The 24,156-nt window shown below is 48.3% G+C and overlaps 11 protein-coding genes across 11 annotated transcripts, besides 2 other annotated features; 5 read left to right on the top strand and 6 right to left on the bottom strand.

Annotated features, from left to right (window-relative positions):
• Positions 1-236: 236 nt before the first annotated feature.
• BO79DRAFT_276377 (uncharacterized protein) lies at positions 237-832 on the top strand (the record flags this gene model as incomplete). Its single annotated transcript, XM_025687751.1, has 2 exons — positions 237-381; positions 476-832. 2 exons carry the CDS (start codon positions 237-239, stop codon positions 625-627), a joined length of 297 nt encoding a protein of 98 aa, XP_025534866.1. The 3' UTR covers positions 628-832.
• Positions 833-2,527: 1,695 nt separating this feature from the next.
• On the bottom strand, positions 2,528-4,697 carry BO79DRAFT_276374 (FAD-dependent oxidoreductase; the record flags this gene model as incomplete). The annotated part of the gene is made up of 4 exons (XM_025687750.1): positions 2,528-2,962; positions 3,012-3,616; positions 3,711-4,177; positions 4,237-4,697. 4 exons carry the CDS (start codon positions 4,695-4,697, stop codon positions 2,528-2,530), a joined length of 1,968 nt encoding a protein of 655 aa, XP_025534865.1.
• A 1,226-nt stretch (positions 4,698-5,923) lies between these two features.
• On the bottom strand, positions 5,924-8,587 carry BO79DRAFT_203594 (uncharacterized protein; the record flags this gene model as incomplete). Its single annotated transcript, XM_025681733.1, has 1 exon — positions 5,924-8,587. The coding sequence occupies one exon, from the start codon at positions 8,585-8,587 to the stop codon at positions 5,924-5,926; it is 2,664 nt and encodes an 887-aa protein (XP_025534864.1).
• A 382-nt stretch (positions 8,588-8,969) lies between these two features.
• Positions 8,970-9,599, bottom strand: BO79DRAFT_290799 (uncharacterized protein; the record flags this gene model as incomplete). Its single annotated transcript, XM_025688929.1, has 1 exon — positions 8,970-9,599. Exon 1 carries the CDS (start codon positions 9,480-9,482, stop codon positions 8,970-8,972), a length of 513 nt encoding a protein of 170 aa, XP_025534863.1. The 5' UTR covers positions 9,483-9,599.
• Positions 9,600-10,837: 1,238 nt separating this feature from the next.
• Positions 10,838-11,580, bottom strand: BO79DRAFT_211576 (uncharacterized protein). The gene has a single exon (XM_025683044.1). The coding sequence runs from the start codon at positions 11,439-11,441 to the stop codon at positions 10,992-10,994; it is 450 nt and encodes a 149-aa protein (XP_025534862.1). The 5' UTR covers positions 11,442-11,580; the 3' UTR covers positions 10,838-10,991.
• A 1,388-nt stretch (positions 11,581-12,968) lies between these two features.
• On the top strand, positions 12,969-14,032 carry BO79DRAFT_276369 (NAD(P)-dependent oxidoreductase; the record flags this gene model as incomplete). The annotated part of the gene is made up of 2 exons (XM_025687749.1): positions 12,969-13,088; positions 13,154-14,032. Exons 1-2 carry the CDS (start codon positions 13,044-13,046, stop codon positions 14,030-14,032), a joined length of 924 nt encoding a protein of 307 aa, XP_025534861.1. The 5' UTR covers positions 12,969-13,043.
• Positions 14,033-14,186: 154 nt separating this feature from the next.
• Positions 14,187-14,350: a sequence feature (Protein overlapping with rRNA (BO79DRAFT_159353, RAK84025.1) was converted to a misc_feature.).
• A 27-nt stretch (positions 14,351-14,377) lies between these two features.
• Positions 14,378-14,447: a sequence feature (Protein overlapping with rRNA (BO79DRAFT_159353, RAK84025.1) was converted to a misc_feature.).
• A 532-nt stretch (positions 14,448-14,979) lies between these two features.
• On the top strand, positions 14,980-15,255 carry BO79DRAFT_131128 (tannase and feruloyl esterase; the record flags this gene model as incomplete). Its single annotated transcript, XM_025677975.1, has 1 exon — positions 14,980-15,255. A coding segment is annotated over one exon (276 nt), but the record flags the coding sequence as incomplete, so codon positions are not given.
• Positions 15,256-15,790: 535 nt separating this feature from the next.
• On the bottom strand, positions 15,791-17,642 carry BO79DRAFT_276364 (cytochrome P450; the record flags this gene model as incomplete). Its single annotated transcript, XM_025687748.1, has 1 exon — positions 15,791-17,642. Exon 1 carries the CDS (start codon positions 17,483-17,485, stop codon positions 15,791-15,793), a length of 1,695 nt encoding a protein of 564 aa, XP_025534858.1. The 5' UTR covers positions 17,486-17,642.
• A 1,059-nt stretch (positions 17,643-18,701) lies between these two features.
• Positions 18,702-19,361, top strand: BO79DRAFT_159476 (uncharacterized protein; the record flags this gene model as incomplete). Its single annotated transcript, XM_025678953.1, has 1 exon — positions 18,702-19,361. The coding sequence occupies one exon, from the start codon at positions 18,702-18,704 to the stop codon at positions 19,359-19,361; it is 660 nt and encodes a 219-aa protein (XP_025534857.1).
• A 1,131-nt stretch (positions 19,362-20,492) lies between these two features.
• BO79DRAFT_276362 (putative transporter) lies at positions 20,493-22,224 on the top strand (the record flags this gene model as incomplete). Its single annotated transcript, XM_025687747.1, has 4 exons — positions 20,493-20,600; positions 20,655-20,730; positions 20,787-21,097; positions 21,181-22,224. 4 exons carry the CDS (start codon positions 20,493-20,495, stop codon positions 22,222-22,224), a joined length of 1,539 nt encoding a protein of 512 aa, XP_025534856.1.
• Positions 22,225-22,407: 183 nt separating this feature from the next.
• Positions 22,408-24,087, bottom strand: BO79DRAFT_276357 (uncharacterized protein). The gene is made up of 2 exons (XM_025687746.1): positions 22,635-24,087; positions 22,408-22,567 (listed from the first exon to the last, which is right to left on the bottom strand). The coding sequence occupies exons 1-2, from the start codon at positions 24,073-24,075 to the stop codon at positions 22,506-22,508; spliced, it is 1,503 nt and encodes a 500-aa protein (XP_025534855.1). The 5' UTR covers positions 24,076-24,087; the 3' UTR covers positions 22,408-22,505.
• Between the last annotated feature and the right edge of the window lie 69 nt (positions 24,088-24,156).

Below are 24,156 nucleotides of genomic sequence, written 5' to 3'. Positions count from 1 at the left end.
CAGGTCGATAGACCCGGAATGATGAATGGACTTGACGTCGGGGCCACTTAGTTGTCTATAAATATGCTCGACAGCCTGCTAGCAGGTCGACTTAGAATGATCACTTCCCAGTGAGAGCTTATCTTGCGTTCAACCCACCCCTCTCCTCTTCGAAGCTTAATCTGGCCTTACGGACGTCTTCTTCTTTCACTTGTGTTCAGGCGGCGACCATACAACATACATACTAGTAACACACAATGGACCGAAGTGCCACCAGCGAAAACAATGGCTCTGGCCGTGCCACTAATGGCACACATTCTGATTTACCGGACCTGGCTACATACCAAGCCCAATGGGCCAAAATTCATGATGATACTGTGCGCCAGATCAACGAAGCTTTAGGTATGTACTGCCCATTATTGCTTTCTTTTGTGCATCATCTAACGCCCTAGAACTTCTAGAACAAGAGAAGAAACGCATAATCAACCGACCAAAGCAATCTCCTTCAAGCTAGCGATGACTGATGAACTTCCGGAGAAATGGCGATGCCGGGTGTTTATCGGAACTCTGTTGTTTCTGGACTCTTTCTTCTTGTTCGGCATCTGCTTGCTTTTTCTTCACTTCGTGTTGATCTCCCTTTTTATTTGACTTTCCCAAATTTCCGCATTTTTACGTTTATTGGCCTCATTTTTTTGATTGCATTTCTCTTGTCGTGAGCGGATCAGCGTTGTTTCATTATATACCATCTACCAGTCCGGATATTTTTGATAAACCTTTCTTTATTTGACACAGATAAAGGTCATATAAGCTAACCAACGTCTCTTTCTACTTGAATTATGACAATGTATCTATCCTTCAGCTGCCCCTGTTACGAATGAACGCCCTGTGATGAGCTAAATTCATAGCGTGGGGTGACACTGTCCATGCGCCCTAAATTAGATTAATCCCTGACGTCACAGCTGCCGGTGTACCCTTTGTTGCCTAATCATACGAAGAGCTCAGCTGGTGTTCAACCATAGAAGAACCAGAGTGATATGTAGGATGACGTTCTTACCTCTCCCACCCACCTAGTACCCGGGGAGGAAGGAAGAGGAGGAAGAGAGGAACAACAGCACCGCCACGAAGTTCGAAATGGAACTAGTTCCTATCGCTGACGGGACCTACCAACGTCAGCACGCCACACTTACTAGATACATCGTATTGGAACCATCCCGACCGCCGAGATAAGTTACCCCCCCAGTATATAAACAGAAACAAAATCAATAAACCGTCCCACCAAGCAAAAGAACCCAGTTCCGTTGGGGGGCCAGACTCAGTTCCTAGACAGACCTCAATTACGAGTCCTGCCACATCCCAATACTACTAGTAGAAATTGAAGCACTGGTGGCTCCACCGGGTGTCTCCGATCTGATGCGGCCAAAAGTACCATTGCATTTGCCGTTCGCCGCGGAGACTTCCGAACCCTCCGTTACAAAAGATGGGTCCATGCCGATCCCTTTCCCCCCTGTATGTAGCCCTCGAGCAAAAGTACCATGCCTTCTTGCCATAAAGTACCGCGACCAGTAACTGATTTGGGAGGTTGGCTGCTTGGCCCTATCTATTTCATGCATCATGTCCTTTTGCCTTTTTCGTTTTTCTTTTCGCTCATATGACTGATGATGTAATTTGTATGTGCGCGAGGGTTTATCTGGTGACTGCAGCCCGACTCGTTTAGCCGCCGTCAATTCACCAGTATCAATTGAGGAATTTCTTTGATTGTTGGACAATCTTTTTGCCGAGACTGTTGCTGACACCCAGGGCAGATGCAGACCAGATTGTTGGCAAATGACTGGACAGTTTGGCCTGCGGGCTCAGCTGAGTCGCGTTCGGCGCGTAGACTATTCCCGGTTTAGGCTACTCGCTGGGTTTCGGGGAGAGGTGGATTTTCGCGATTGTCGCGGTTGTAGATCTATTCTTTAGTTGCCTCGAGTGAGTCATTTATGAGATGCACACGTACTAATCGAAAAAGTTGCTCGTCTATCATAGATCGTTGTCGAGGATAGCTCTTCGGGTTTTCGTTCATCATGTGGTAATAGCACATGCTTGACTATTGGGTCAGAGAAGGCTATTGTTCTCGTGGTTCAGGTCGAGGAAGAGGGACAATGTACAGCTGTTTATGCGCTCGAAGAACCAAGGGATGTGATTCCCATCCTGTTAGAGCTGTAATCTGATACTTGGCTATGTTCGTTTGTCGTCGTTGGGGCTAGCTGAATCGAGAAAGTCACGTTCTCGGTCTGCAGCCTCGAGGTTGTCCCCCGGCGGTACTAGTGTCACCTTTGTCCTCCCGACATTCTTCACCTTATCCTGACGTTCTATCCTGGCCTTGGAATCATTTCGATCATGGGGAATCAATCATCAGATTATTGTCTCTAATTGTTTGCCTGCATTGACTGACAACCGCTCTTTACCCCTATCCTTCCACCGAGAAGAGGTACGATTGCCGTGAATATTTTGGTGGCTCTAAGCGCTACTCTTCACATATCATTCGTGCACTGACCTCACCCCCTCTTCAAGAAGATCTCGGACACAACCGCCCATTATTGTTCCACGAATACGGCAAAGGATCCGTGACTTGAACTTCCCAGTCCTCCGATCCCACCGCTGTAAGAGCGAAGAACAACCCGGTCGGGTCGTACTTCTGCTTCAAATCATACAGCCGCGGGTAGTTGGCACCATAGAATGCCTGCTGGAAGTTGGGCTCCAACAAATCACCCTCATTCATATACGCGCCAGAGTCGGGAGAGATCTCCCGCAGAGCATCCATCCAGTTCGTCACAAAGAGTGAAGAATTTTTGACTGTTTCCCAGCTCGAGGTGAATTCCCATTCGGTTGCGACGATGACGTGAGAGAGAGCGTCACGCCATGCCGGCAAAACTGCAATGTCCGTCGGCGGCTCGACAGCGCTTCCTTTACCACTGATGTGGAAGCCCATGATGAATAAGCCCTACTACGGTTAGTAACTAATGCGAATATGATTTGAACGGTCAGCATACCTTGTCAACGGCGTCCTTTTGAGCAAGGAAGTTCCGGTTACGAAGGTCCTCGTTCTCGAAGACATTTCGAGGCAAAAGACGTGAAGCCAACTTGTATATGTCTAACCCCCCGGTTTCCAGAGGGAAGTTATCCTCCTCCCAAACTTCATAGAAGCTATCCGCATGGCTGTAAGCGGGAGTAAAGCTAACGTTAAGGCTATTGAGGGTATTGAACCAAGGTCTGAGAAGGTTCTGCGTCTGTGGAATGGTCATGTTGGGCGCAACAAAGGAGACCATGCGGAAGTTGTAGTCAGTGTCATTGGAAGAAGCTTGCCCGTTCTCAGCTGCCGAGGATCCCAGCAAATAGTATCCATATGTTCCAGCGTTGACAAAGTCCTCGAAGTGGTCTAGGTAAGACTGGAAAGCGGCCCAGAACGCTTCAGCATTTGGAGTGTCGTTCATCGTCCAGTTGAAAGTTACGATTGTCGTGGGCAATTTCGGATAAGCCTTGATGGTCATGGATGTTACCACGCCAATTGTGCTGCCTCCACCACCGAGAAGCATCCAGAAGACGTCTGAGTTCTGCTTGGAAGTTGCAGTAATAAAGCGACCGTCCGCCAAGACAACTGAAGATTGATCAGTGAACTGTCACCAATGATGATATGTTGAGTCACAGGGGTAACCAACCTTCCAGAGCCAAAACCTGATCTGCCGCCATGCCATACATGCTGCTCAATGGCGAGTGGCCTCCACCAAGTGTGAAGCCACCAGCAACTCCAACAGAGAGACATCCGCCTCCGATGACGGTCACATTCAACGCTTTCCCGAAGTTATACGCCTCCGAAACTTGAACCCCAGCTCCGAGCTTCATAGCAGGTCCAACATAACCACCGTCAGACGTGAAGGAGGGGTAGAAAGCCTTGTTTTTGAGTCGGTGCGTCCAAATCGACAAACCTCCTTTTCCTGATGGCTTGCCGTTAAAGTCGTGACCGGTGTTCTTGACTATCAAGCGAAGGTTCTGGTTTCGGGCAAAGTTCACGGCCAACTGAATCTGAGCAACAGTGGATACGTTGACGACGTACGTAGGGTAAGCGCCTTGCGTACAGGTGCTGGTATAGTTGTACCCTATGGGCATGCACGAGCGACCCTCATCCAAGGGTGCCATGATGGAGCTAGGATCATCGTAGCTGAATACTTCTCAGCATGAAGTTCCCTTGACGCGGAAGTATGGCACTGATATACTCACTGCAGAGAATTGTCGAGCCAGTTCGATGTTACCTCAGAACATTGCTCGGTGTTATATTCGGGCCAATTCGGGTAGCAGGACGCTGCCAAAGGTGCAGGCTTAAGCAAACTCCCACCAAGCAACTGGTCAAAAACACTCCAGGTCGATTCGGTTGGCCATGTCGCATCCCCTGGCATGACCTTGCAACGATGCTGGGGGGTTCCGCTGCTGTTAGTCAAGTTACTTGCCCCGAAAGCAAATATCCTCGATAGACTCGCATTATTAAGGGCGGTATCAGCTCTAGCCAATGCACTCTCAGTAAGCTGTACTGCTTCATAAGAAAACAAGGGCGGTGCAGCAGAAGGGCTCGTTGTCACAGTTGCCGCTGCTGCACTCAGCGAAGCTATAGCCCTTGTAGCCTGTGCATATGCTGCGGGAGCCACCATTGAGATGACCAATCCCCGCAAAAAATACCCCTTCATGGTTACTACCGACTCACTATGGGAAAAAAGAAGCCACAGGCCAGCTGCGAACGCAAAATTAAGGACGGGCAGTGGCTTCTCTAGTACTATAAGTATTCCGCGGCTAGCGGCTGAATGAGACGCTAATAGGTTCAGATCGTCGATCGCCACCCTCACGTTCTTTTACAATAAACATTATTGATCTTGGATCTGTCACAATGTGCTTAACAGTGTCTTTTCAGTGGCCTTATGACGTACGGGGCCCGCGGAGGTTGAAATTGAATACTCTGGAAGTCGTGAGGTCATCGACAGCTTCCTATGTCGTTCCCTACTCTATAACAGAGGGATCGTAATCACCAAGTATTATCTTATCTTGCGACAATAAGCTACCCTTGTTTGGGTTTCACGGACGATGATTCCTCAACTTGCAGGCTATCATACTCAGCTGAACATATCGGTGTACACCGCTTATTCCACCGAAACACTCATGGTCTGACTAACTGGTATTGAAATATCCGGTCACTTTTAACTAGCTTACTCGCATGAAAACAAGAACACGCAATTCTACTATACAGGATGGGTGTCCGGCTCCAAGTATTGTGGTATTCAGCAGACGCGACAGATCGACAAAACATTGGCGATATGCAATCGCTAACTGCAAGCGACTCACCCAACCTCCAGGACACTCTGCAAGAAAAAGCAATATAGTCAAAGCCAGCTCCAAACTATTGTTCATAAATGTGGGGACGGCACCCGCGTCGCAAATCGCAATAATCTGTCGGCATGCAGCTATCGATTCCCATCGCCGCTAGTCAGCCGCGGCTGAATTAGCGCGACTGGTCACCACCGATTTTCATTTTCGACACAATTCTGGCCCCCGGGGTATAAACACTGATAGGTTAATGTGACTGAGTAGCAGTTTAGTGCAGACATTGATGCATATACTATTGGGGCACTAAACGCCATACACGAGAACGGGCAGATGCAATTGAAAAGGTTACTCTCATTGACTTTGCACGAAGCTGATCCTTGCAGAAATATGGAAAAGGCATCGACGATGTTCCTCTCTCTGAGTACATTACTCTGTTGCCTTTGTTTTCTGTTGTAAGTCTACGGATGGCATTATTTCAGGCATGTGTTTGTAACCAAGACCCTTGAGTGTGAGTGTAACAGACCAAATTATTCGCTACTTAAAGTGTATAACTAACTATGATTCAGAAAATTAGAGCTCATAAGAAGACGATATGTCAGAGCACCATTTGCCACTTGACCCGAGTTTCCTTCACCATCCCCAGAACTCCAACGGGCAGGAACTTCTGATCCACAAGTCTGAGACCTCCCAGTTTCTCTAGCACCTCTCCGGCATATAATTGCAAGTGCCATAGCTCTTCACTGTCCAAGTTGCCAACTTGCCCTTGGGTTAGTGTCTTCCGTAAAGCTTTCTCGAGCTCCGGTGATTTATTAAGTGGTTGCATTGTCGGAACGCACATCAAATCGATATACATCCGTCTGAGATTGCCACTTGCAGTTTCGCGGAATCGAGAGAATTCCTCGAATGACATGAACGTATGGATTTCTCGCTCGGTCACCAAGTCGCCGTCAAGATCTGCATTGGAAACACAGGTCTCTAGCATCTTTCGCCTTCGTTGATCGCTCAAGTCTTCGAACGTCTTTTTTCGTTGAGAATACAAGGTTTTCTCTTCCTCTAGATATTGCTTTATCCTCGCTAGCGGTGGCTCACCCATAATACCCTCAACCAGGAGCACGGAGGTGAAGGGATTGCGTAGGCCAAGTCCACCCAGTTCTTCGGGGAAGAAAAAGAAAGCATCCGGAATTTCAAATTCACCAAGCCGTCCTGTGATAATTGCCCGCAGATGTTCCGGAATACTTGTTGATGCCGAGTCATTCAAAATCCTATCTTGGATCTTCTTGTACGTGGTCAAAATGGCACGTACATGAGGCTCCCCAAAGCAGTAGGCAGGCTGACCGAAGGTATTCTTGAAGAACCTTCCGATGCAGCTGTTCCATGTGCGGACCCAGGATATTACACTATCGCAGCGATCTAGTTGCTGTTTGAGTTGCTGGACGTGCGCATCGACAAGGGTCTCGTCAATCACCCACGTCTCGGTGTCTGCATCCAGTTTCAGAAATCCAAATGTGACTGAACCTTTCGGGAGCTGGGCAGCGATTCTGGGATCTCTGTACTCAGCCAGATAAGCCGACCCAGTTTTGCTGTAATTAAACTCCAGCCCTGTGACCTTGGCGAAGTTACCCATCACTTCCCATGCTCGTACACACTTGGCTGGCTCGCCGCACAACCACAGGTCATCATGCAGGCGGTATAAGAGCAAGCCCGTTTCGCGATTTACTGCTAAATCCATGAAAAAGAGGATCATTTCTCCAAGCATTTTCTCAGCGGCATGTGAGAATGGAATTCCCCGCTTCCTGATGCGTGGTCCAACTGGCTCACGCCCCTCATAGGAGCTGTCCATGTTCAGGGGCGCTTCCAGATAACGGTGATAGAAGTCAATCCACCTCTTTGGGAACCCAACATACTTCATGATAATGACAATTGTACTGTGCGGCAGACAAGTGGCGTACCATTTCATGTCGGATTGGACCACCACTGCTGCACCGTGCAAGTGTCGACGGACAAGCGCCTCCGTGGCAATCTTTCGTAGCAGTTGCTGTCGGAAATTCTTTCCCTCGTGCCTTGTTGGGCTTTTCCCAGCATCTTCATTGTCATCATCATATGAATTGCCCTTCTCACTCAATGTTCTCTCTGATTTTGGCAGCTGCGACAAGAAGTAAGTTTCCAGGTACTCTGTGAACCGCAACTCCTCAGCAGTTGAATATACTTCGTCATTACCCATGTAGTATTTCCGTCGAAGGCGATCGCGTGCCGTCATCTGTCGCTCGGGTTTCCAGTTCCACACCGGGTCCTTTTGGACAAACCTTGACAATAGACGCTTCAGAATGTTACAATGTCGCGTGCCGATATACTGCAGGAAAATCAACTGCAGGAGATCCTCGTCCATCCAAATGCGATACTTCCCATTTGCCTGCTGCCGGGGGACAACAGGAATACCGTTTTCCCCAGCATGCCAGGCCCAGTTTTCGATATCACTGTATCGCATATTCAAGACATCGGCGATCTCAGTCAGAGCGACCGGTGTCTTCAGAAACGAATTCATAATCTCCCTCTTCTCCTCACTGAGAAGTTCTTCATTCAAGAGTCCACGCACACAATATTCTACAGATTGCGCGGTAAAAGGCTCTTGTTCTTCCCAAAATGATGTGGTATCGTTCCTGACCTGTTTGCGAAGATAGACCAAGGCATTCACACTCTCCTCATCCGGAAAAAGATCATCAAGGAAGGCCCGTATCTGCCATTCGTTTGTCTCCAACGGCTCGAAAACGGACGCATCAAATTGATCACACAGTTGCTGCAGACGCTGCTTCTGTCGCTCATCCACAACCATGTAGTCATCGTCGACCGCCATCTCGCTCTCATCCTGGGGCGCCGCAACAGGCGGGTCCACCCATTCCGTCAGCAGCCGCGAGTACAGGTCAGCCAGGCCTAGCTTTCGACTTTGGATGTTGAGTTTCCTGAGAAGCTGAGCCTCAAATTCCTGCAATTTTCCTGGCGGGATTGACGAGTCGTAGATTGATTGATGTAGCCACCGCTCAATGTTAACCATAGTGGGATCGCTAGACGCCGACGGGCAGAGCTCTCTTACTCCCTCGAGCAGGTGCTCGAGTCGCTGACGAGGGTCCTGAGTGGCATGGGTCGCCTCTAGAATAGCAGCCTTATCAGCCTCATAGATTTTGCGTCGCTTCTCGAGCTCACGAATTTTGCTCTGAGTCAGGGACCGCAGGGTTTGCGAGAGGGCGGATACTGCAGGGGCCATTGTAGAGCTGCACGATTCTCGACTAAAATTTCATCAATTAACGAGAGAAAGGTTTGTGTTGTCTCAAGCCCAGACCATATAGTCCATGGTTTTATACTCCCCGGCTGGCAGCTTGGCAGCACTTCTGCCTGCGCGGGTGCCTGGCGATCGGCATGCATCCACATTCCACCAATGAGGCTCTACAACCATCTACAAAGCATCAGCAAGGGATAGATATGGACATGCCAGGGTCTCTTTGAACCCTCCCTCGACCCTTCATTCATGATCCAACCATGTCTGCGACCAGTACCAAAGAATGCAAAGAATCACGAAACCATCCCTATTGAACCTCCACACTATGTACAGGGATAACAACACCCATAGTCCGCCCACTCTCAATGGATCAATTCTCAAAACTAAACCTCGCCAACCCATCCACCCACTCCTGATGTCCCAAAAGCATCGGATTCGGTTTCTTCTCCGCCAACCCAGCAGCCGGCTTTCCCGCCTGCACCTCCTGCGTTAGGATCCTCACCACTCCCCACTCCATATCCTCCACAATCCACGCATGATACACCTCCAGCGCCGTCTCCTCGTCTCCTTCCTGCCATGCCCGCCAGGCTAACCGACCCGGCGAGGTTGCCGTGGGCGCCACGCATTCGCAGATCTCTGCTTGGAGCGGCGGGAATCCGAATGTCGCGAAACTGAACTTGTCGCCGGGGTTTTGGAACGTTCCGTCGTTGGTTGGGGGTGGTGTTACTTGGTCCACGTTGCTGTAGTAGGATGTCCAGCGGGAGGGAGTAATCAGGTTCGGCCATACCCGGGAGGCGGTTAACTTGGGGACGTAAATTTCGTTGGATACGAAGTTTTCGGTTGTGCCGGGGAGGAAGCGGTGGGGGAAACGGATTGTGGACATTTTGGTTGACTTCAGTAGGCGGTGGTTGGGTGGGTGTTTGTGGTGGAGTAGGATGATGAGGTTGTTGAGGATAGGATGAGGATGAGTGTCCACGATGTGCGATGTGGTTTCAGTGGGATTGCCTTGCTTATACAGATTGAGGGAAGTAGTAATGGGAGGAAAGGAATCATGGAATGGATGTGAAGGTTCTTATATGGTGTTTGAGGGGATATTACATCATATACCCCACGGTGCTGTTCGGTGGGTCCGGACGGCTATCCGAGCTTGACATAACCTTATGGGATACCAGTTCATGGTTCTGTCTAACGACCTCTGCTTTCTTCTGATCATGACCTGAGATGGTATTTACAAAGAATCTCGCTACCTCTGGCTTACTCCTGTGTCAGCGGCTTTCTGGATCAGGTTTGAAGTACCGATGATGGGTCGCTCACATTTGTATCCTCGCCAAAGGTCATCGGAGCTGGTCATTATCTCAAGAATATAAGATGGAACGCACCGTGCTAGCATCAGAAACGGATGACGAAGTGGAGGCAACATCATTGCCATCACCACAATCGACATATGTGTGCTCCTCATTGTGTCCAGAGTATAGGGTGCTACGCCCAGTGCACACATTCATAGGAAAACAATGGCCTGACTCTGCCCATTACATCATCACCCTAGCAGCTTGTGCCCTGGTGTCCGCAGAAATATGGGCTTTCGTCGATGTTACGGTGAAGTCGAAGCTGCCGGGATTCAACTGCCATTCAGTCAATATACCCCGCAGCTGTAGCAATCGTGGGTTTGCGGATTTTATTTACGGCCTAACTAAAATGCCTCACATTCTGTAAGAGCCTCGTAATGATGGATTCATGTTGGTAAAAACGACTAGTTATGGGTACCGCCGAGTTGTAGCTCGAGAAATAGGCTTTATACCCGCACTCTAAGGCTACAGGGGGTAGCCTCAGACTTACAGTGTAAGAAAATCAGCTGGTGAATACCCTTGACATAAATACTCGAGAGAACATACACAATCTATTGTACTAAAGCAGACATCTGGAACCGAACGCTGAGGAGAATGAGAGAGCGCAGGTGTTCTCGGTGATTCAGAAGATGATCGTGATGATCTCGCATAATATCGGTGGCAGTGGACTTACTCGGGGTCCATGGCTTAGGGATTAGAAGAAAGAAATGCTTGGGTACATGCTTAGGCTGTAAGGTTAGAGACAAGCGGCGTGAGATTTTAGTGCCGGTGTTGAGTTCGCTAGGATTCTATACCCCAGCCAGTTATGCATAGACCTTTGAATTGCTCTTTTTCTATAAAGGGTATGGTTTTATATGTAGTGGCAGTTGGATAAGGCTTAATGGTAAATCGCTGTTATTGTAGTCCCTTTCCACTGGTTATGTTTGACACCAGTTTTCAATCCATGTCCAAAATGAACCATCTCATAGGCCAAGTCACGCAGAGTGGAGTTAGCTACTGCACAAAAAATGGCTACTAGCCTGTGCCTTGTCTCACCAGACAATGAATCAGAACCGAGGATTCTCCTTCTTTCGCTCCTCTTCCACAAATGCCTCGAAAGCCGCAATTGCCTCCGGCGGAACGTACACGTCCTTCCACAATTCCCCCTTCATCCGCATCACCACTTCGTGCATCATCTCCTGAGTCAGATCGCTTGAACAGACCACCGTCACTTCATACTTGGTCGCGCTGATATTCTCGATTTCGTACGCCTTTTCTTTCACATGGCCCGCAATAGCCACAAAAACATCTTCGATCGGGGGTGGAAAGTCGGTGCATGTAATGCGAAATCCGTCGCCAGCTTTCAGATTGATCCACGTGGCTTTGATGAATGGAGGCCCGCAAATGACAAAGTTCTTGTCGGTTATCTCTTCAATGACACCAGTAGTGGGATTTTGGAATTTTCCATCCACGATGGGGACCCTGTGTATAGGATGCCAGTTGGAGATGTATTTCATGTTTCTGCTCTGGGAGGATTGAATTGGGTTTGAGCTTTGCTTGAGATAGAGTGAAAGAAAGAAAAGAGAATGGCTTCTGAGATATGTCTTTTAAAAGGGAGAAAGAAGGATGGCCTTCTATAAGACTTTTCGATCTTATTGATGACTGGCAGGTATCCAGCCTGACATAGACTTTGGTCTAATATGAAACGCCTGTCAAACTAGGAGGAAGCTGGGATCACATGTCCACGACCAAGCGCTCATCCAGAGGCAGCCATTTTAGTCAAGCTCTAACCCCTGCTAAATGTCTCATTTCCCCTCTTTTTTTCTTCCAACTTGACCAAAAATGCCGCAAGTCCCTGCCTAGAAGACAGAGATGTAACGTTGGATTCTCAGATCAGGTCAGAATTGCATTAGCGCGGAGGATAAGCTTTCGAGTCAAGGCTCATTGCTGTCCGAACATGGGGGACTACCTCCCCTACTGTTTTAGTCTCTAAGATCTCTGATCCATAAGCCTACAGACTGAAGCCAATCTGGCACCAAACACACTGCCTAGAGATACCGACAAAGCCCTACCAAAGCCAAGGCTACACCCCATGTAATTCTCGAGCGATAAGAACTAACAAGTGGTTGTAAACCGGAGCTGATACTAGAGTAGCCACACAGTTGATGCCACTCTTTTCTCCATCTGAAGTTAAGTACCGGATCCACCGCTTAGCAATGTCCCTTGTTTATAACTGAACCACCCAGTACAAGTAGCAGCATTTATAAGCAGTCGATCAAAATTCTCCAAGCTTCATCATATGCACCTCGCCCGTAGCTATTCTGGCCGGTATAGCTAAATTGTCAAAGCAGGCGATGTGGCAAGACGGGGTGCGGACCATCCTTCCGCTTATGGCTTAGTCTCCATCCGTCGCACTAACCTTAAATTTCTCTAGCGGACACTAAGCCCTGTTCGATCAGACTAGTCCGATCAAAGTTAGCCGGCAGATCAGGGTCTGCTGTACGTAGCACGGTTGTCCCTGCGTCGGTGGCATCCATCACACATACTTCAAGCCGTCAGACAACGAGTATCAATTGTAGTGGGATAATACCGATATACGGCCTGAGTATAACACAGCAATATGGAAATGATACATTTGACAACGAACAATGACCGACAGACCCAAACACCAACTGCGCATTACGGTAGTAGATCACATATACCCCACATCATCTGCGAAATCTTTCAACAGAACTCAGATAAACATCCAAAGACAATCATCAAGGACGACGGCTACATTATTAAGCCGAATTAATCATCAAGGCCACGTTCTGGAAGATGCTGCGTGCAAAAACACCGTCCAAATCCAGCTTAGCCTCCGCTCGGAACAAGCGTGGGCGGAATCTAAACCCGTTTAGGATGATTTTGTAGAACTGCCCCGTTTGTTCATCAGCTTGGCTCTGCTCAATTCCATGACCAGAACACCCAGGACAAAAGGTATATAAACACAGACAGACATGGCATTCTCATATTCATCATCGAAGCAACACACTTTCCATCCTCCACTTGAGATCAAGACATCAACGTCTCTACCTTGACCACTTCCCTCTATTTCCCATCACCTTCTCACATCACACACAATGGCACCTCAACTCGCCTGGCTGGGCCTCGGTAACATGGGCCGCGTACGCATCCCCATCCCCATCCCCAATAACTCACCAACACTCACAGCTTCTAACTTTCATAACAGGGCATGGCTAAGAACCTCGCCGCCAAAGGCTCCCTGACCACCCCTCTAATCATCTACAACCGCAACATCACCCGCGCCCAAGAATTCCAAGCCGCAAACCCTAACACCACCATCGCCAACACCATCTCCGAAGCCGTCACCAAGTCCGACATCATCTTCACCTGCGTCGGCGACGACGCCGCCATCCAATCCATCATCGACGCCAGCATCGCCAGCGGCTCCCCCCTCACCGACAAGCTCTTCGTCGACTGCTCCACCGTCCACCCTGACACCACAACCTCCATCTCCGAAAGGCTCCAAGCCAAGGGTGCCCACTTCGTCGCCAGTCCCGTCTTCGGTGCCCCGCCCATGGCCGCCGCCGGCCAGGTCATCCCCGTGCTGGCGGGTCCCCGCGCCGCCGTCGAGCAGGTCAAGCCCTACACGACGGGAGTTTTTGCCAAGGCAGTTGTGGATTTCAGTGATCAGCCTCCTGCTAAGGCGTCGCAGTTGAAGATCCTCGGTAACACATTTGTGTTGGGTATGGTTGAGAGTATTGCTGAGGGGTTGGTGGTTGCGGATAAGTGTGGTCTGGGCACGGATGCCTTGCACCAGTTCTTTGAGGCTGTGTTCCCCGGTCCTTATGTTGCTTACTCCGCTAGGATGAGGTCGGGTGATTATCATGAGCGGAAGGAGCCGTTGTTTGCGGTTGATTTGGCTAGGAAGGATGCCCGTCATGCGATGGATTTGGCGGGTAAGGTGGGCGCCAGGATGAAGGGGGTGGAGTTGGCGGATGACTACATGGCGAAGGTGAAGGAGCATATGGGTGAGAGGGGTGATGTGGCGGGTATGTATGGCGCTGTGCGCCAGGAGGCGGGTTTGGAGTTTGAGAATGCTCAGTAGGTTGATGCTGAGACATCTGCTCTATTCAGGCGCCTCTTACCTACCTACCAGCCATCATCTTGAGATATAGATAAATAATATACATATGTTTGATCCTTCCTGTCCTCCAATTTAAGGGTCAATGTGGTCCGACAAGCTAGCTAAACTGAGCAAGTCACATTATCAACCCAGGAGTAGTGGAAGTGTCCGTCGAAAGAAGGGTGTTTTCCCCCTTTACAACACTTAGTCCATTTCTATTGATGGAATTATTGACCTGAATAATTGCAAGCAAATCAAAAGAAGAAAAAATTTTAAAAAACATACAACAGAAGGGATTCGCTGGTGGTCACCCACCCAACTACTAACCTCCCGGCGTGTGGCTTAAGTACGGCTGAGCGGACGGGAAGCCCTGTTTTCCACACCCTGTGGTCGTATGTACTTATTCTCTCTGTGGGACAATTAGTATAGACCATATTTCTCTTAATCAAGCTGTAAAATGAGCAACGGGAGTTGTTCATGGAAGCATCCCGGGAAGAAAATTCACGAACATCTGCAGAACAATCATCTATGACATAGTATGGACAGGTACTCAAAAGTGTACATCACATAAAATGATAATAAAGTCAGACCAATTAGTAGTAAATGTTGTGGGTTTAACTAGCAATTTCAACATAATGGATCCTATCAGGAGATATCTCTTCGTTATATAAATGTCACCCTCGGTTTGTATATGGAGTACATCCCACCTCATTCATCCACGTTATCTACCCGCATCTGCCCAACTTCCAGTAGAGCAGCCGCCTTACAGTAACAGTGAATGCATCAAACAGAGAAGTTATACTCCTATTATCAAGCTTGCTCGGAAGGAGGCCATGAGGGCTGGAGTCAGCTCCAGCGCGTGCTGATGAATGGGATGGTGCTGTTACCGGAGCCCCTGCTATTCGTTCTCGCAACAACAAATCAACCACATGTTTCCACCGGTTGTTGAAAAGACTATGGGATACTATCCTCCCCCCTGCGAGCTGAAGCAAATTATGTATGAGACCATTGATGCCTGTGACGCCCTCGACGGTCGCACTGATGGCGTGGTATCTCGCACTGATCGGTGCAAGTTGAACTTCAACCTCTCAAGTTTAATTGGCATACCTTATTCTTGCAACGTGACCAGTGCCCCCACCGGGTATGGGTTGGCCCAAAATGGTACGATTACTGCAGAAGGTGTTGCTGCTGTAGAGGACATTCTTAAAGGACTTCATGATTCGAATGGTCTTCGTGCCTATCTACCTTTGCTGATTCCAAATCCTCTTGGCCGATTGAGCCTCTCATTTCCTGCGTTATCTGCACAAAGAACGCCACATGAGCTAGCACACAAGGATAATGGGTTAATTCTCACATATATTCGGTCATTTTCTTATGCCTTACCTATCCAATTCTAATCTCAGCTCGAGATTGGCTGCACTTACTGGTCACTCTCTTCGTAGAACGCTAAAAAAAGATATCACTTGTCCTTGATATCCCATGTATATCCATAAATGAAGATCGTAAAATCAAAAATGTAATCATGAGTTTAAATGAATAGGAACGTGCAACCCGGATGTCAGTAGTGATAATTCGGAAAGGTGGCATATTAGTTCCCTAGAGACAAGAGGGGTTCTGTATTGGTGTTATATGCAATGCACGAGCTCATTTGAATGCTTTATGCTCATTCATTTTATGAAATAATATCCATCTGCATGAGACCATATATAGCCTCCGAGGATATTCGTCACATTTTGAAGCTCAGGAGGATTCGTCCTTCCAGAAGTGGACTTGAAACTTTCGTAGAGAAAGAGAAATGAAGCCAGATTTCCTTATAGAGCGCACCTTCAGTCTCGAACGGTTAGACTCCGTCTCGGCAGACAGCCAGTCATTTGTTGGGTGGGCCGGCTTTATACGACTGAAGGTCTGTAACAAACGTGTGACAACATAGGAAGCATGGATCAAGGCATATTGCTCTGTAGCGATGTGAGGGATAATCGCCTGTAGGAGAGAAAAGTAGAATAACTTACTGCCAAGACATGTTCGCGGACCACCAGCAAACGGAATATACGCCCAGGAAGGAGGAGAATTGGCCCATCGCTCGGGCCGAAATGATTCGGCGTCATCACCCCATATGTCGCGGCGACGGTGCACGAAATACGGGAAGAAAATTACGAGTTGGTCTTTAGGAACCAGGATGGGAGCATCGCCATCTTCACCACCGCCCATGGGCAGCACAGTGTGTTTCTTCGCCTCCACTGCCGTTATTGGAATGGGAGGAAAGAGTCGGAGAGCCTCGCATAGAACCCATTGTAAGTATCGACATTGGAGGAGCTTCTCTGCCGTTATCGTGGACGAATCGGGCCTATTTTTACTTCTGTCTGAGTCTTGATCGATCGGGAATGTTGACAAGATTTCCGATCGGAGCTTCTCCAGTATGTCGGGGTGCAAGGAGAGTAGGGCAAACGTGAAGCTGAGGAGGGCGGCCGTTGTGTTACGGCTAGCAATGAGGAGGTTGGTCGAGTAATCGTGCAATTGCTTTCCATTCAGAGTTTCGGCCTCCATTAGAGCAGCGAGAAAGGACTTTTGTATCCCACTAGGTTGCAACAGGTCATCTTTCAGCAGATGGTGGACTTGAAGCGACACATATCGCTGGACGAAGTTGAATGCGCTGCTGAACTTGCGTCGTTTGAAAAGGAAGAAGAGGCGCCCGGTAACCATGCGGATCACTATCCCCAGTAGGCTGATATCAAATGCTCTGGCAAAACCTTGGGTCATGCTGGCAGCAGAACCGTCTACTTTACCCTCGGAAATTGAGGCTTTGGCCCACAATTGGGAGTCCACACTGCGTCCAAAGATTGCTTCAGTGGCCGTATCCATTGTAAAGCGTTCGAAAAGACCTTTCAAATCAATGGGTCCCGTCCAGCCAGACCAAGTGGCGTCGTCGTTGGGAATTGTAAAATCCAAGATCCTTTCCAAATGCTTGTGGACAAGTGTCAGGTCTGTGATTTTACTCTTCACAAAGAGCGGGCGAAGCAGATTTCGTGCATGTCTCCATTTCTCTCCATCAACTGTAAACAGGCCCTGGCCGAGCAGAGGAGCCATACTGCGCTTTCGAATTTTACCTGGTCCGAAGCTCTCGAACTCGGTAGACATAATGGTTCGGATATTTTCAGGCTGTGCTGTCATGATAGCATGTAGGCCTGGTTCCTTAATCTCGTGGGTAAATCCATACTTCTCGAATCCTTTGACCAATAATCCGTCTAATATGTCGCCTCGGAATCGTAGCCGCTCAAGGGCATTATTGATGCCCAGGGACCCTCTTTTTCGGGAGCGAGGCGGACTACGACAAGATAATGACTGGCGTAATTTCCTCAACCTGTAAATCTTCCTCAGTCGACGAAAGGTGTAAAATATCGCAATACAGGCTAACAAAGCCACGTTGAAGCCCAGCATAGTTGAAGTACGGACGTGAGACGTATAGAAATAATAATAAATATAGTGCACGGAAATCAACTACGTAGTAAGAAATCGTGGCAACATTAAGACTGTGCAAAAGAGCTTCCACTTTTAAGACCTTGACGTAAGGGTTGAATCGACGCTGATACCTGGCAGTCACAAAGTAAGGGCTGGAGGTAAACGTGCAGGTAGACAAGCAGAACAGACGAATGATGAATAGCCACGCTGGATTCATAAATACTTTCATCAGGCATGTAAGGAAAGAAATGGAAGCCCCGCGAAGGGATTTGTTGCCTTATGATCGACTAACAAACCTTATGCATGATGTCTGTCTTGAATGGGCCTGGTTTGGTCACAAGACATGCAGATTAATACATGGAATGAACATATTACGGTGAGGATTAGCGGCCACCGGCAATAACAGTTTTTGGGATGCAATATAACAGATAGACATCACTATTTTTTTTTTTTTTTTTTTTTAAAAAAAAAAAAAAAAAAAAAAAAAAAAAAAAAAAAAAAAAAAAAAAAAAAAAAAAAAAAAACTCTAAATATCCCTTCCAACGGATAGATTAAAGCCTTCAGAGATATCATGATATATGTCTTAATAACGAATCTGAATACCTCAGAATTAGTATTTGTTATCGCCCGATGGCCCCTAATTACCGCCAGAAGCATACAGACTATGGAACCGAGTCTGTAGCTGCAGGCTCAGTCCACCGCAATCCACACTTACAGGACTCATGCAGGTCTAGCACCTATAGAAATTATGCAGTATTGCAAACCCCTGCAAGGGTAATGCCGAATGCAGAGTCAGGAACTGCTTAAATATGCTCACAAGTGCTAATTAGCTAAAGTCAAGTCTTCGTTAAAAATCATAAACATATTAGGAAGTTTTTATTAGCTCTTCTACTGCCCCCCCCGTATATGAAACTTTGGTAACTTGTATTTCTCCCACTGTCTAAATCCTACCCAGGCCAAAACCCGCGGAACCCATCTCATTAAAATGACGCTTGTACCCCTCCAATCGTCCTCCATTCTCATCTGTCCGGTGATTATTTTGCTGGCGCTGAATTTCCCCCCTATATTTTATCGAAACGCCTTCACCCGATATGCGACAGTACTGGCTGTGGTCTTGACATCCTGGGAAGTCCTTCTGTCTGTGACGTTCGAAAACCCCGTCTTCGCATACCTGGTGGGACTGTTTGAAGCATGGATGGGGATATGGGCTTTTGTGCTTGTGGTCATTCATAATCCGAGCAAGGAATTTTGTAGGCTTCTACCCGTTCGGAAGGAGCTCCACAGCGCTACAAAAGGCTCGACCACATCCGGGGAGACTGACCTCATATGGCAGAGGTTCCCACCTCACATGTCTTGGGAGCGTTTGGCTTGGACTATTGATCTGTTCATCAATCTCAGGGGAATAGGCTGGAACTATCGTTGGGGGAGTTACCGCGTTCCCAGCGATGTCGAAGAGCCGCCAATGAGCACGAGCAAAGAACGACTTTCAAGTCGCTCTTATCCACCTAGTCTCGCGAACTTAATTATGCGCTTTATTGGACAAGTCGGTTGGGTTATCTTTTGTCAGCTCAACATATTCCCTTTCATCAAGTCTCAGTTGACGGGTAATACTGGCAGCAATTATAACTTTGCTGTTGGCTTGCTCTCCCTTCTGGTATCCTTGATTACTATTGTCGTCAACATCGATCTACTCAACACGAAATCTACATTGATCGTAACAGCGTTTGATACATCGCGCTTTCTTGGGCTATATGCCTTTCCATGGGCTCATCCCAGCCCCTGGGGCTCGCTGAATGCAGTAGCTAGGAAGGGAATACTCGGTAACTATCCCAGACCAACACAAATATCGTCGTAAAACTAACAATAACATACAGGTTTCTGGGGTGGCTTTTGGCACTCCTACTTCTCATATGGCTTCAAATCCATCGCCGACTGGCTTACAACCGGTTCCCAGCGAGCGAACATTGCCTCTCGGATATCCGCCCTGCTTGTCGCATTTGGATTATCCGGATACATGCATTGTTTCGCGGCATCTCAACTTCCTGGGCCGTCGAGCCCCAAATATCAGTTTTTATTTTTTGTTCTACAAGCGGGAGGTATCATTATACAATTAGCTCTTGTTGCATTGCTTCCGTTGGGGAAAGGGGAGGTTAGACAGGCGTTCAATGTTTGTTTTTGTGGCTTTTGGCTTTTCTGTACTCGTCGTTTTCTTTTTGAGGATCTTATAGTGGCGGGTTTCTGGGAGCATGGAGTGGCAGGGTAGAGTCGTGGACCGGAAATAGGTGTCAGTCCTGCAAGTGCTACCATGAATGCATTGGAAGACAAGACCGTCGCCTCAATGGGTCAAATCCAGATTCTCTAGATCCTATGGGTCAGTGGATAATAGAAGCATCAACGGTACCTGACATGACGGTATTGTAGCGGCGGAGATTTTTAGGCAATTACTAGAGGTATATAGCTTGCGAAGTTGTGTACATTTAAGCGGAGCCATGATCTTTCCTATTATTCTTAAATACAATTGACGATAGACGGAGTAAAAGTAGAGGAAGCTCTGGAAAGGAGTCCGTCTAGATCAGTGACCTACAGTCCCGAGAGCGGTTAAACGGACTGTTCACAGTTATCTGTTTCTTATTTGTTTAGTCATTGGATTCTGATGGTATGTGGGGTTAGCTCACATGAGTAAATTAAAGTTTATAAAGGAGCTGGCCTGAAATGAATGTGATAATTGTTGGTTCGACATGGAAATGATATTCCGTACTGGTTTGGTATATCACCTTCCATCCCTTGCATTGGGCAGAGACACACACATCTCTAGGCAAAGTCACTCAAGGTTCTATTAGGCGCTGGCAACTTAAAGTGATGCCGCTTGGTCTTTTTGAAGCAACACTACCCACGGCAACGGTCACGGAAGGAAGCTTGTAGCTGCACAAGGAACTTTTAATGTCCAACTAGGCCAATGGCACCGGGGGAGACACAGCGTGCAAACATGCAGGCCGTCCATGTGGACAAAGGATTTATCCTTTCATTCACAGCGCTGGCTTCCGTTGCCCTGCTGGTAGCTCTAGATGGAACATCTATATCAGTTGCCCTGCCAGTGAGAGAATAATAATTGGGTTAGTCATGGGTAGCAGTAACTAACAACGTCAAGATTATTTCCAACAGGCTGGGTGGAACCGCAATCCAAGCATTTTGGACAGGGACTTCATACTTACTATGCTCTACTGGTAAGATTATCAGGGGTCACGCATAATGCTTATCCAACTAATATATATCATACTAGTGCTTCAGCCCAGTTTCGGGTCCCTCTCGCAGCTTTTCGGGAGAAAGCCACTCATCATGCTGGCCCTTCTATTCTTTGTTGTCGGTGCCATTGTGGCCGCCACCTCGCAGAATTTCACCATCATGATTGTCGGACGGTCACTGCAGGGCGTGGGGGGAGGAGGTGTTGTGACACTGATTGAGATAATCATTACGGACTTGGTGCCATTGCAGCTGCGTGGCCATTATTTTGGCATGATTGGAACAGTACTGAGCATCGGCTCTGTGACGGGGCCAGTCGTGGGCGGCGGCTTCGCAGAGCGGGTTATCTGGGTATACATTGACTATTGTCCCCAAATACTACTTAAACTATGCACTCGAATGAGCTGACAGTCCTCCACTGTGTCATTGTTTAGAGATGGATCTTCTATATCAATGTTCCCATCGCCGGAGCATCCCTCTTCCTCATACCTTCAAGCCTCAAAGCCCATTCATCCACTCCCGCTCCTCTAAAGGCGAAACTCCGAAGTATCGACTACTCTGGAGTGGTTCTGTTCGTGGCCAGTATGACTTCTTTCCTGATCGGAGTCACCTGGGGCGGCGTAATCTACCCCTGGCGCTCAGTCCAGACTTTCTGCCCAATTTTCCTGTCCATGATCGGCATGATACTATTCGCCTACCACGAGACCTCCCGAGCAGTCGATCCAATTATCCCCATTTCCATATTCGGCACGCCTACCGCAATAGTAGGGTTCATTGGTGTCACCGCGCATGGCCTCATCCTGTCGTGTGTCCTATATTACCTCCCTTTCTACTTCGAAGCCGTGAAAGGCTACACTCCGATATTGGCCGGGACTGCCCTTCTGCCACTCACATTTACACTGTGTCCGAGCGCCATTATCGTAGGACTACTGATTACCCGCTGGGGCCGCTACCGCTGGGCTGTGATCATCGGATCCTTTCTTGCCTGTTTGGGCTCTGGCATTCTTTGCATCATCAACACCCATACAAGCGTGGCTGGATGGGTCTGTCTAATGCTTGTCCCTGGCCTCGGACTCGGGTTCCTTTTTCCTGCCCTAATATATGTGATCCAGACATCTGCTGAGCCGCGTCATTTGACCATGGCGGTGGCTATGTGCAGCTTTTTCCGGTCGCTGGGGCAGGCCGTCGGTATCGCAATCGGGGGTGTCATCTTCCAGAACTGCATGTACTCTAATCTCATGAAGTATCCAGCTCATGTGCCTCATGCAGATGAATACAGTAGGGATGTTGCTTCGTTGGTGGAGACCCTGCGGATGATGCCGGGATCTGCGGCCAAAGAGGATTTGAAGACGGCGTATTCGGATAGTCTACGCATTGTATGGGCTGTTTGTTGTGCTTTGGCAGGATGCAGTGCACTCTTGAGCTGGCTCATTAGAGACTATAATTTGATAGCAGATGAGCCTGTTCGGGAGGGGTGAAAGAAGAAACAGAATAGCTGGCGGGCGATGTGAACCTTGATCATGTCTTTATTTATACTGTAGGACTATGAGGGGATTCGTTTTCGGCTGACACGGCATATTATCTATACTATCCTACTAGTGTTGATTCCGAGGATTGTCCAGGCGAATGTAATCCGCTATAAGAACGATGGCCTAGAATCAGCCCATGTGGTTGTGGGTAGAACATTTCCCCCACTGTATCTTGAGAGATGCTTCCCAGCTATCTCGCTCACGCCAGCTGTAGAGGATATCCATACAAGTCAACGTGCCCATTGAAATCTCCCCTCTGGGGTCGGAGATGTAATTTTGCCGTTAGGAAGCTCTATCGTGTAAGTTATGGAAGTTAGTGATGGACATAAGTCGCGAGGTTTCACATGTTACCAACTTACCGCGATGCCTTGGTAGAGGGCGGCGTAAGGGACGTATGCACAGTTCCATACGATCGATCCATTCGACGAAGCTCATTTTTGTATTGATCTCGTAGAAGTGGGTTTTTGAGTGCTGGCCTCTGAGACAGTGACCCATAGTCATGAGCTCCCTTTCTGATGGATCTATCATTTCAAATCTATTCTGGCGATATGCAAGTGCCCGCATCTTGAAGTAGCGAATAGATGGAATGGTGTCACGCAAGGTATTCATGAAGCGACGCCAAACAGTGGATACGGCTGCACGGAACCTTCGTGAAGGTCCCATAGCTACTGAAATGGGGTCATTCAAGCTGACTGCAACCAGGGTCAGGACCTGCAGGGTTGGAGCGGCTGTGCTTAAGAATAGCTGGAAGCTAGGCTGAGTGAGTTCGATCCAATGGAGATGAAGTTCTGTAAGGTGGGTGAAATTAACTTGTTGGGCCAAGTTGTCGAAATGATCCGGGCTTAAATCATGGAACTGATCCCATAAGGTGAGCCGGAGAACATGGAGATTTGGAGCAGCTCGGATAGCGAGAGAAGAAAGAAATTCAGTAGCATCGTTTGAAATCGAGTGTCTGAGGCAAATATCCAGGTTCTGTAGCTTACGAAGAACACATCCAAGGCTTTGATAGAGAGGCTCGGATAGAGTGAAGCAGTCAGGAGGAACCGATAATTCATCTTCAACCAAGCAGGTATATAGCCTTTGGACTTTCAAAGGGGGAGAGACGGCGCACATGGCTTCGAGGAGTCTGGTGAGCCCCTTGGTCCAAACCGGATGCCTTATGTCGTTCCACATGTTCCACACTAGACCCCACGTGCTTGAAGACCGATCGGCAAAGCGGCACGCACTGGGCATCAGGAGCCGTACACAAGGGTCAAAAGGCAGCTGCTTTCGCAAAGCGCGCATGCCCAGGCAGATGAATAGACTCTTTTCTTTGCCTGGCCATGAGGGAGGGTAGGGTCGCAACCCTATAGTAGAAACATTCCTCAATCGATTCAGGCATCGAGTAAGACTCTCTACTAAACTCTTCGACTCTGCAAATGCTAGGTGATCAGTTTGAGCAGCCTGGTAAATCATATACTGCCGTTGCACTTCCTCGGTTGTCCAGTTCTCACTTCCAGGCGTACAGAAGCGTAGGATTGTTTCGAAAGCATTAAGGTCTACCTCGTAGTCCCCAAATACTTGAGGTATGAGGCTCAGTTCTTCCACCACGTTTCTAAATGATTCTTGCAGGGTAAAGGCTTCAAGCGCCGTAAGAGCCTCCTGAGTTAAAATGACACTGACACGCCGGAAGTAACGACTCGCAAAGTGGGAAGAAGAGAGTTGACAGAAAATCTTGCATGTGAGTCGGAGGGCGCACCAGTCCGAGTAATCAAAATGGCTTCCGATGGCATCAATAAGTTCCGGTGGAAGCTTGTCCATAGTGGCTCGTTGCTGATGGTGATGGGGGGTTTCCAAAGGGAAGGTGAAGTGAAACAAGATTGGTTGGGACAATCTAGTGCG

The sequence above is a fragment of the Aspergillus costaricaensis genome, assembly GCF_003184835.1.
Source record: "Aspergillus costaricaensis CBS 115574 unplaced genomic scaffold BO79scaffold_46, whole genome shotgun sequence".
NCBI classification, from domain to species: domain Eukaryota; kingdom Fungi; phylum Ascomycota; class Eurotiomycetes; order Eurotiales; family Aspergillaceae; genus Aspergillus; species Aspergillus costaricensis.
The sequence above is the reverse complement of the archived record's forward strand: the minus strand, read 5'-3'. Positions and strand labels throughout refer to the sequence as shown.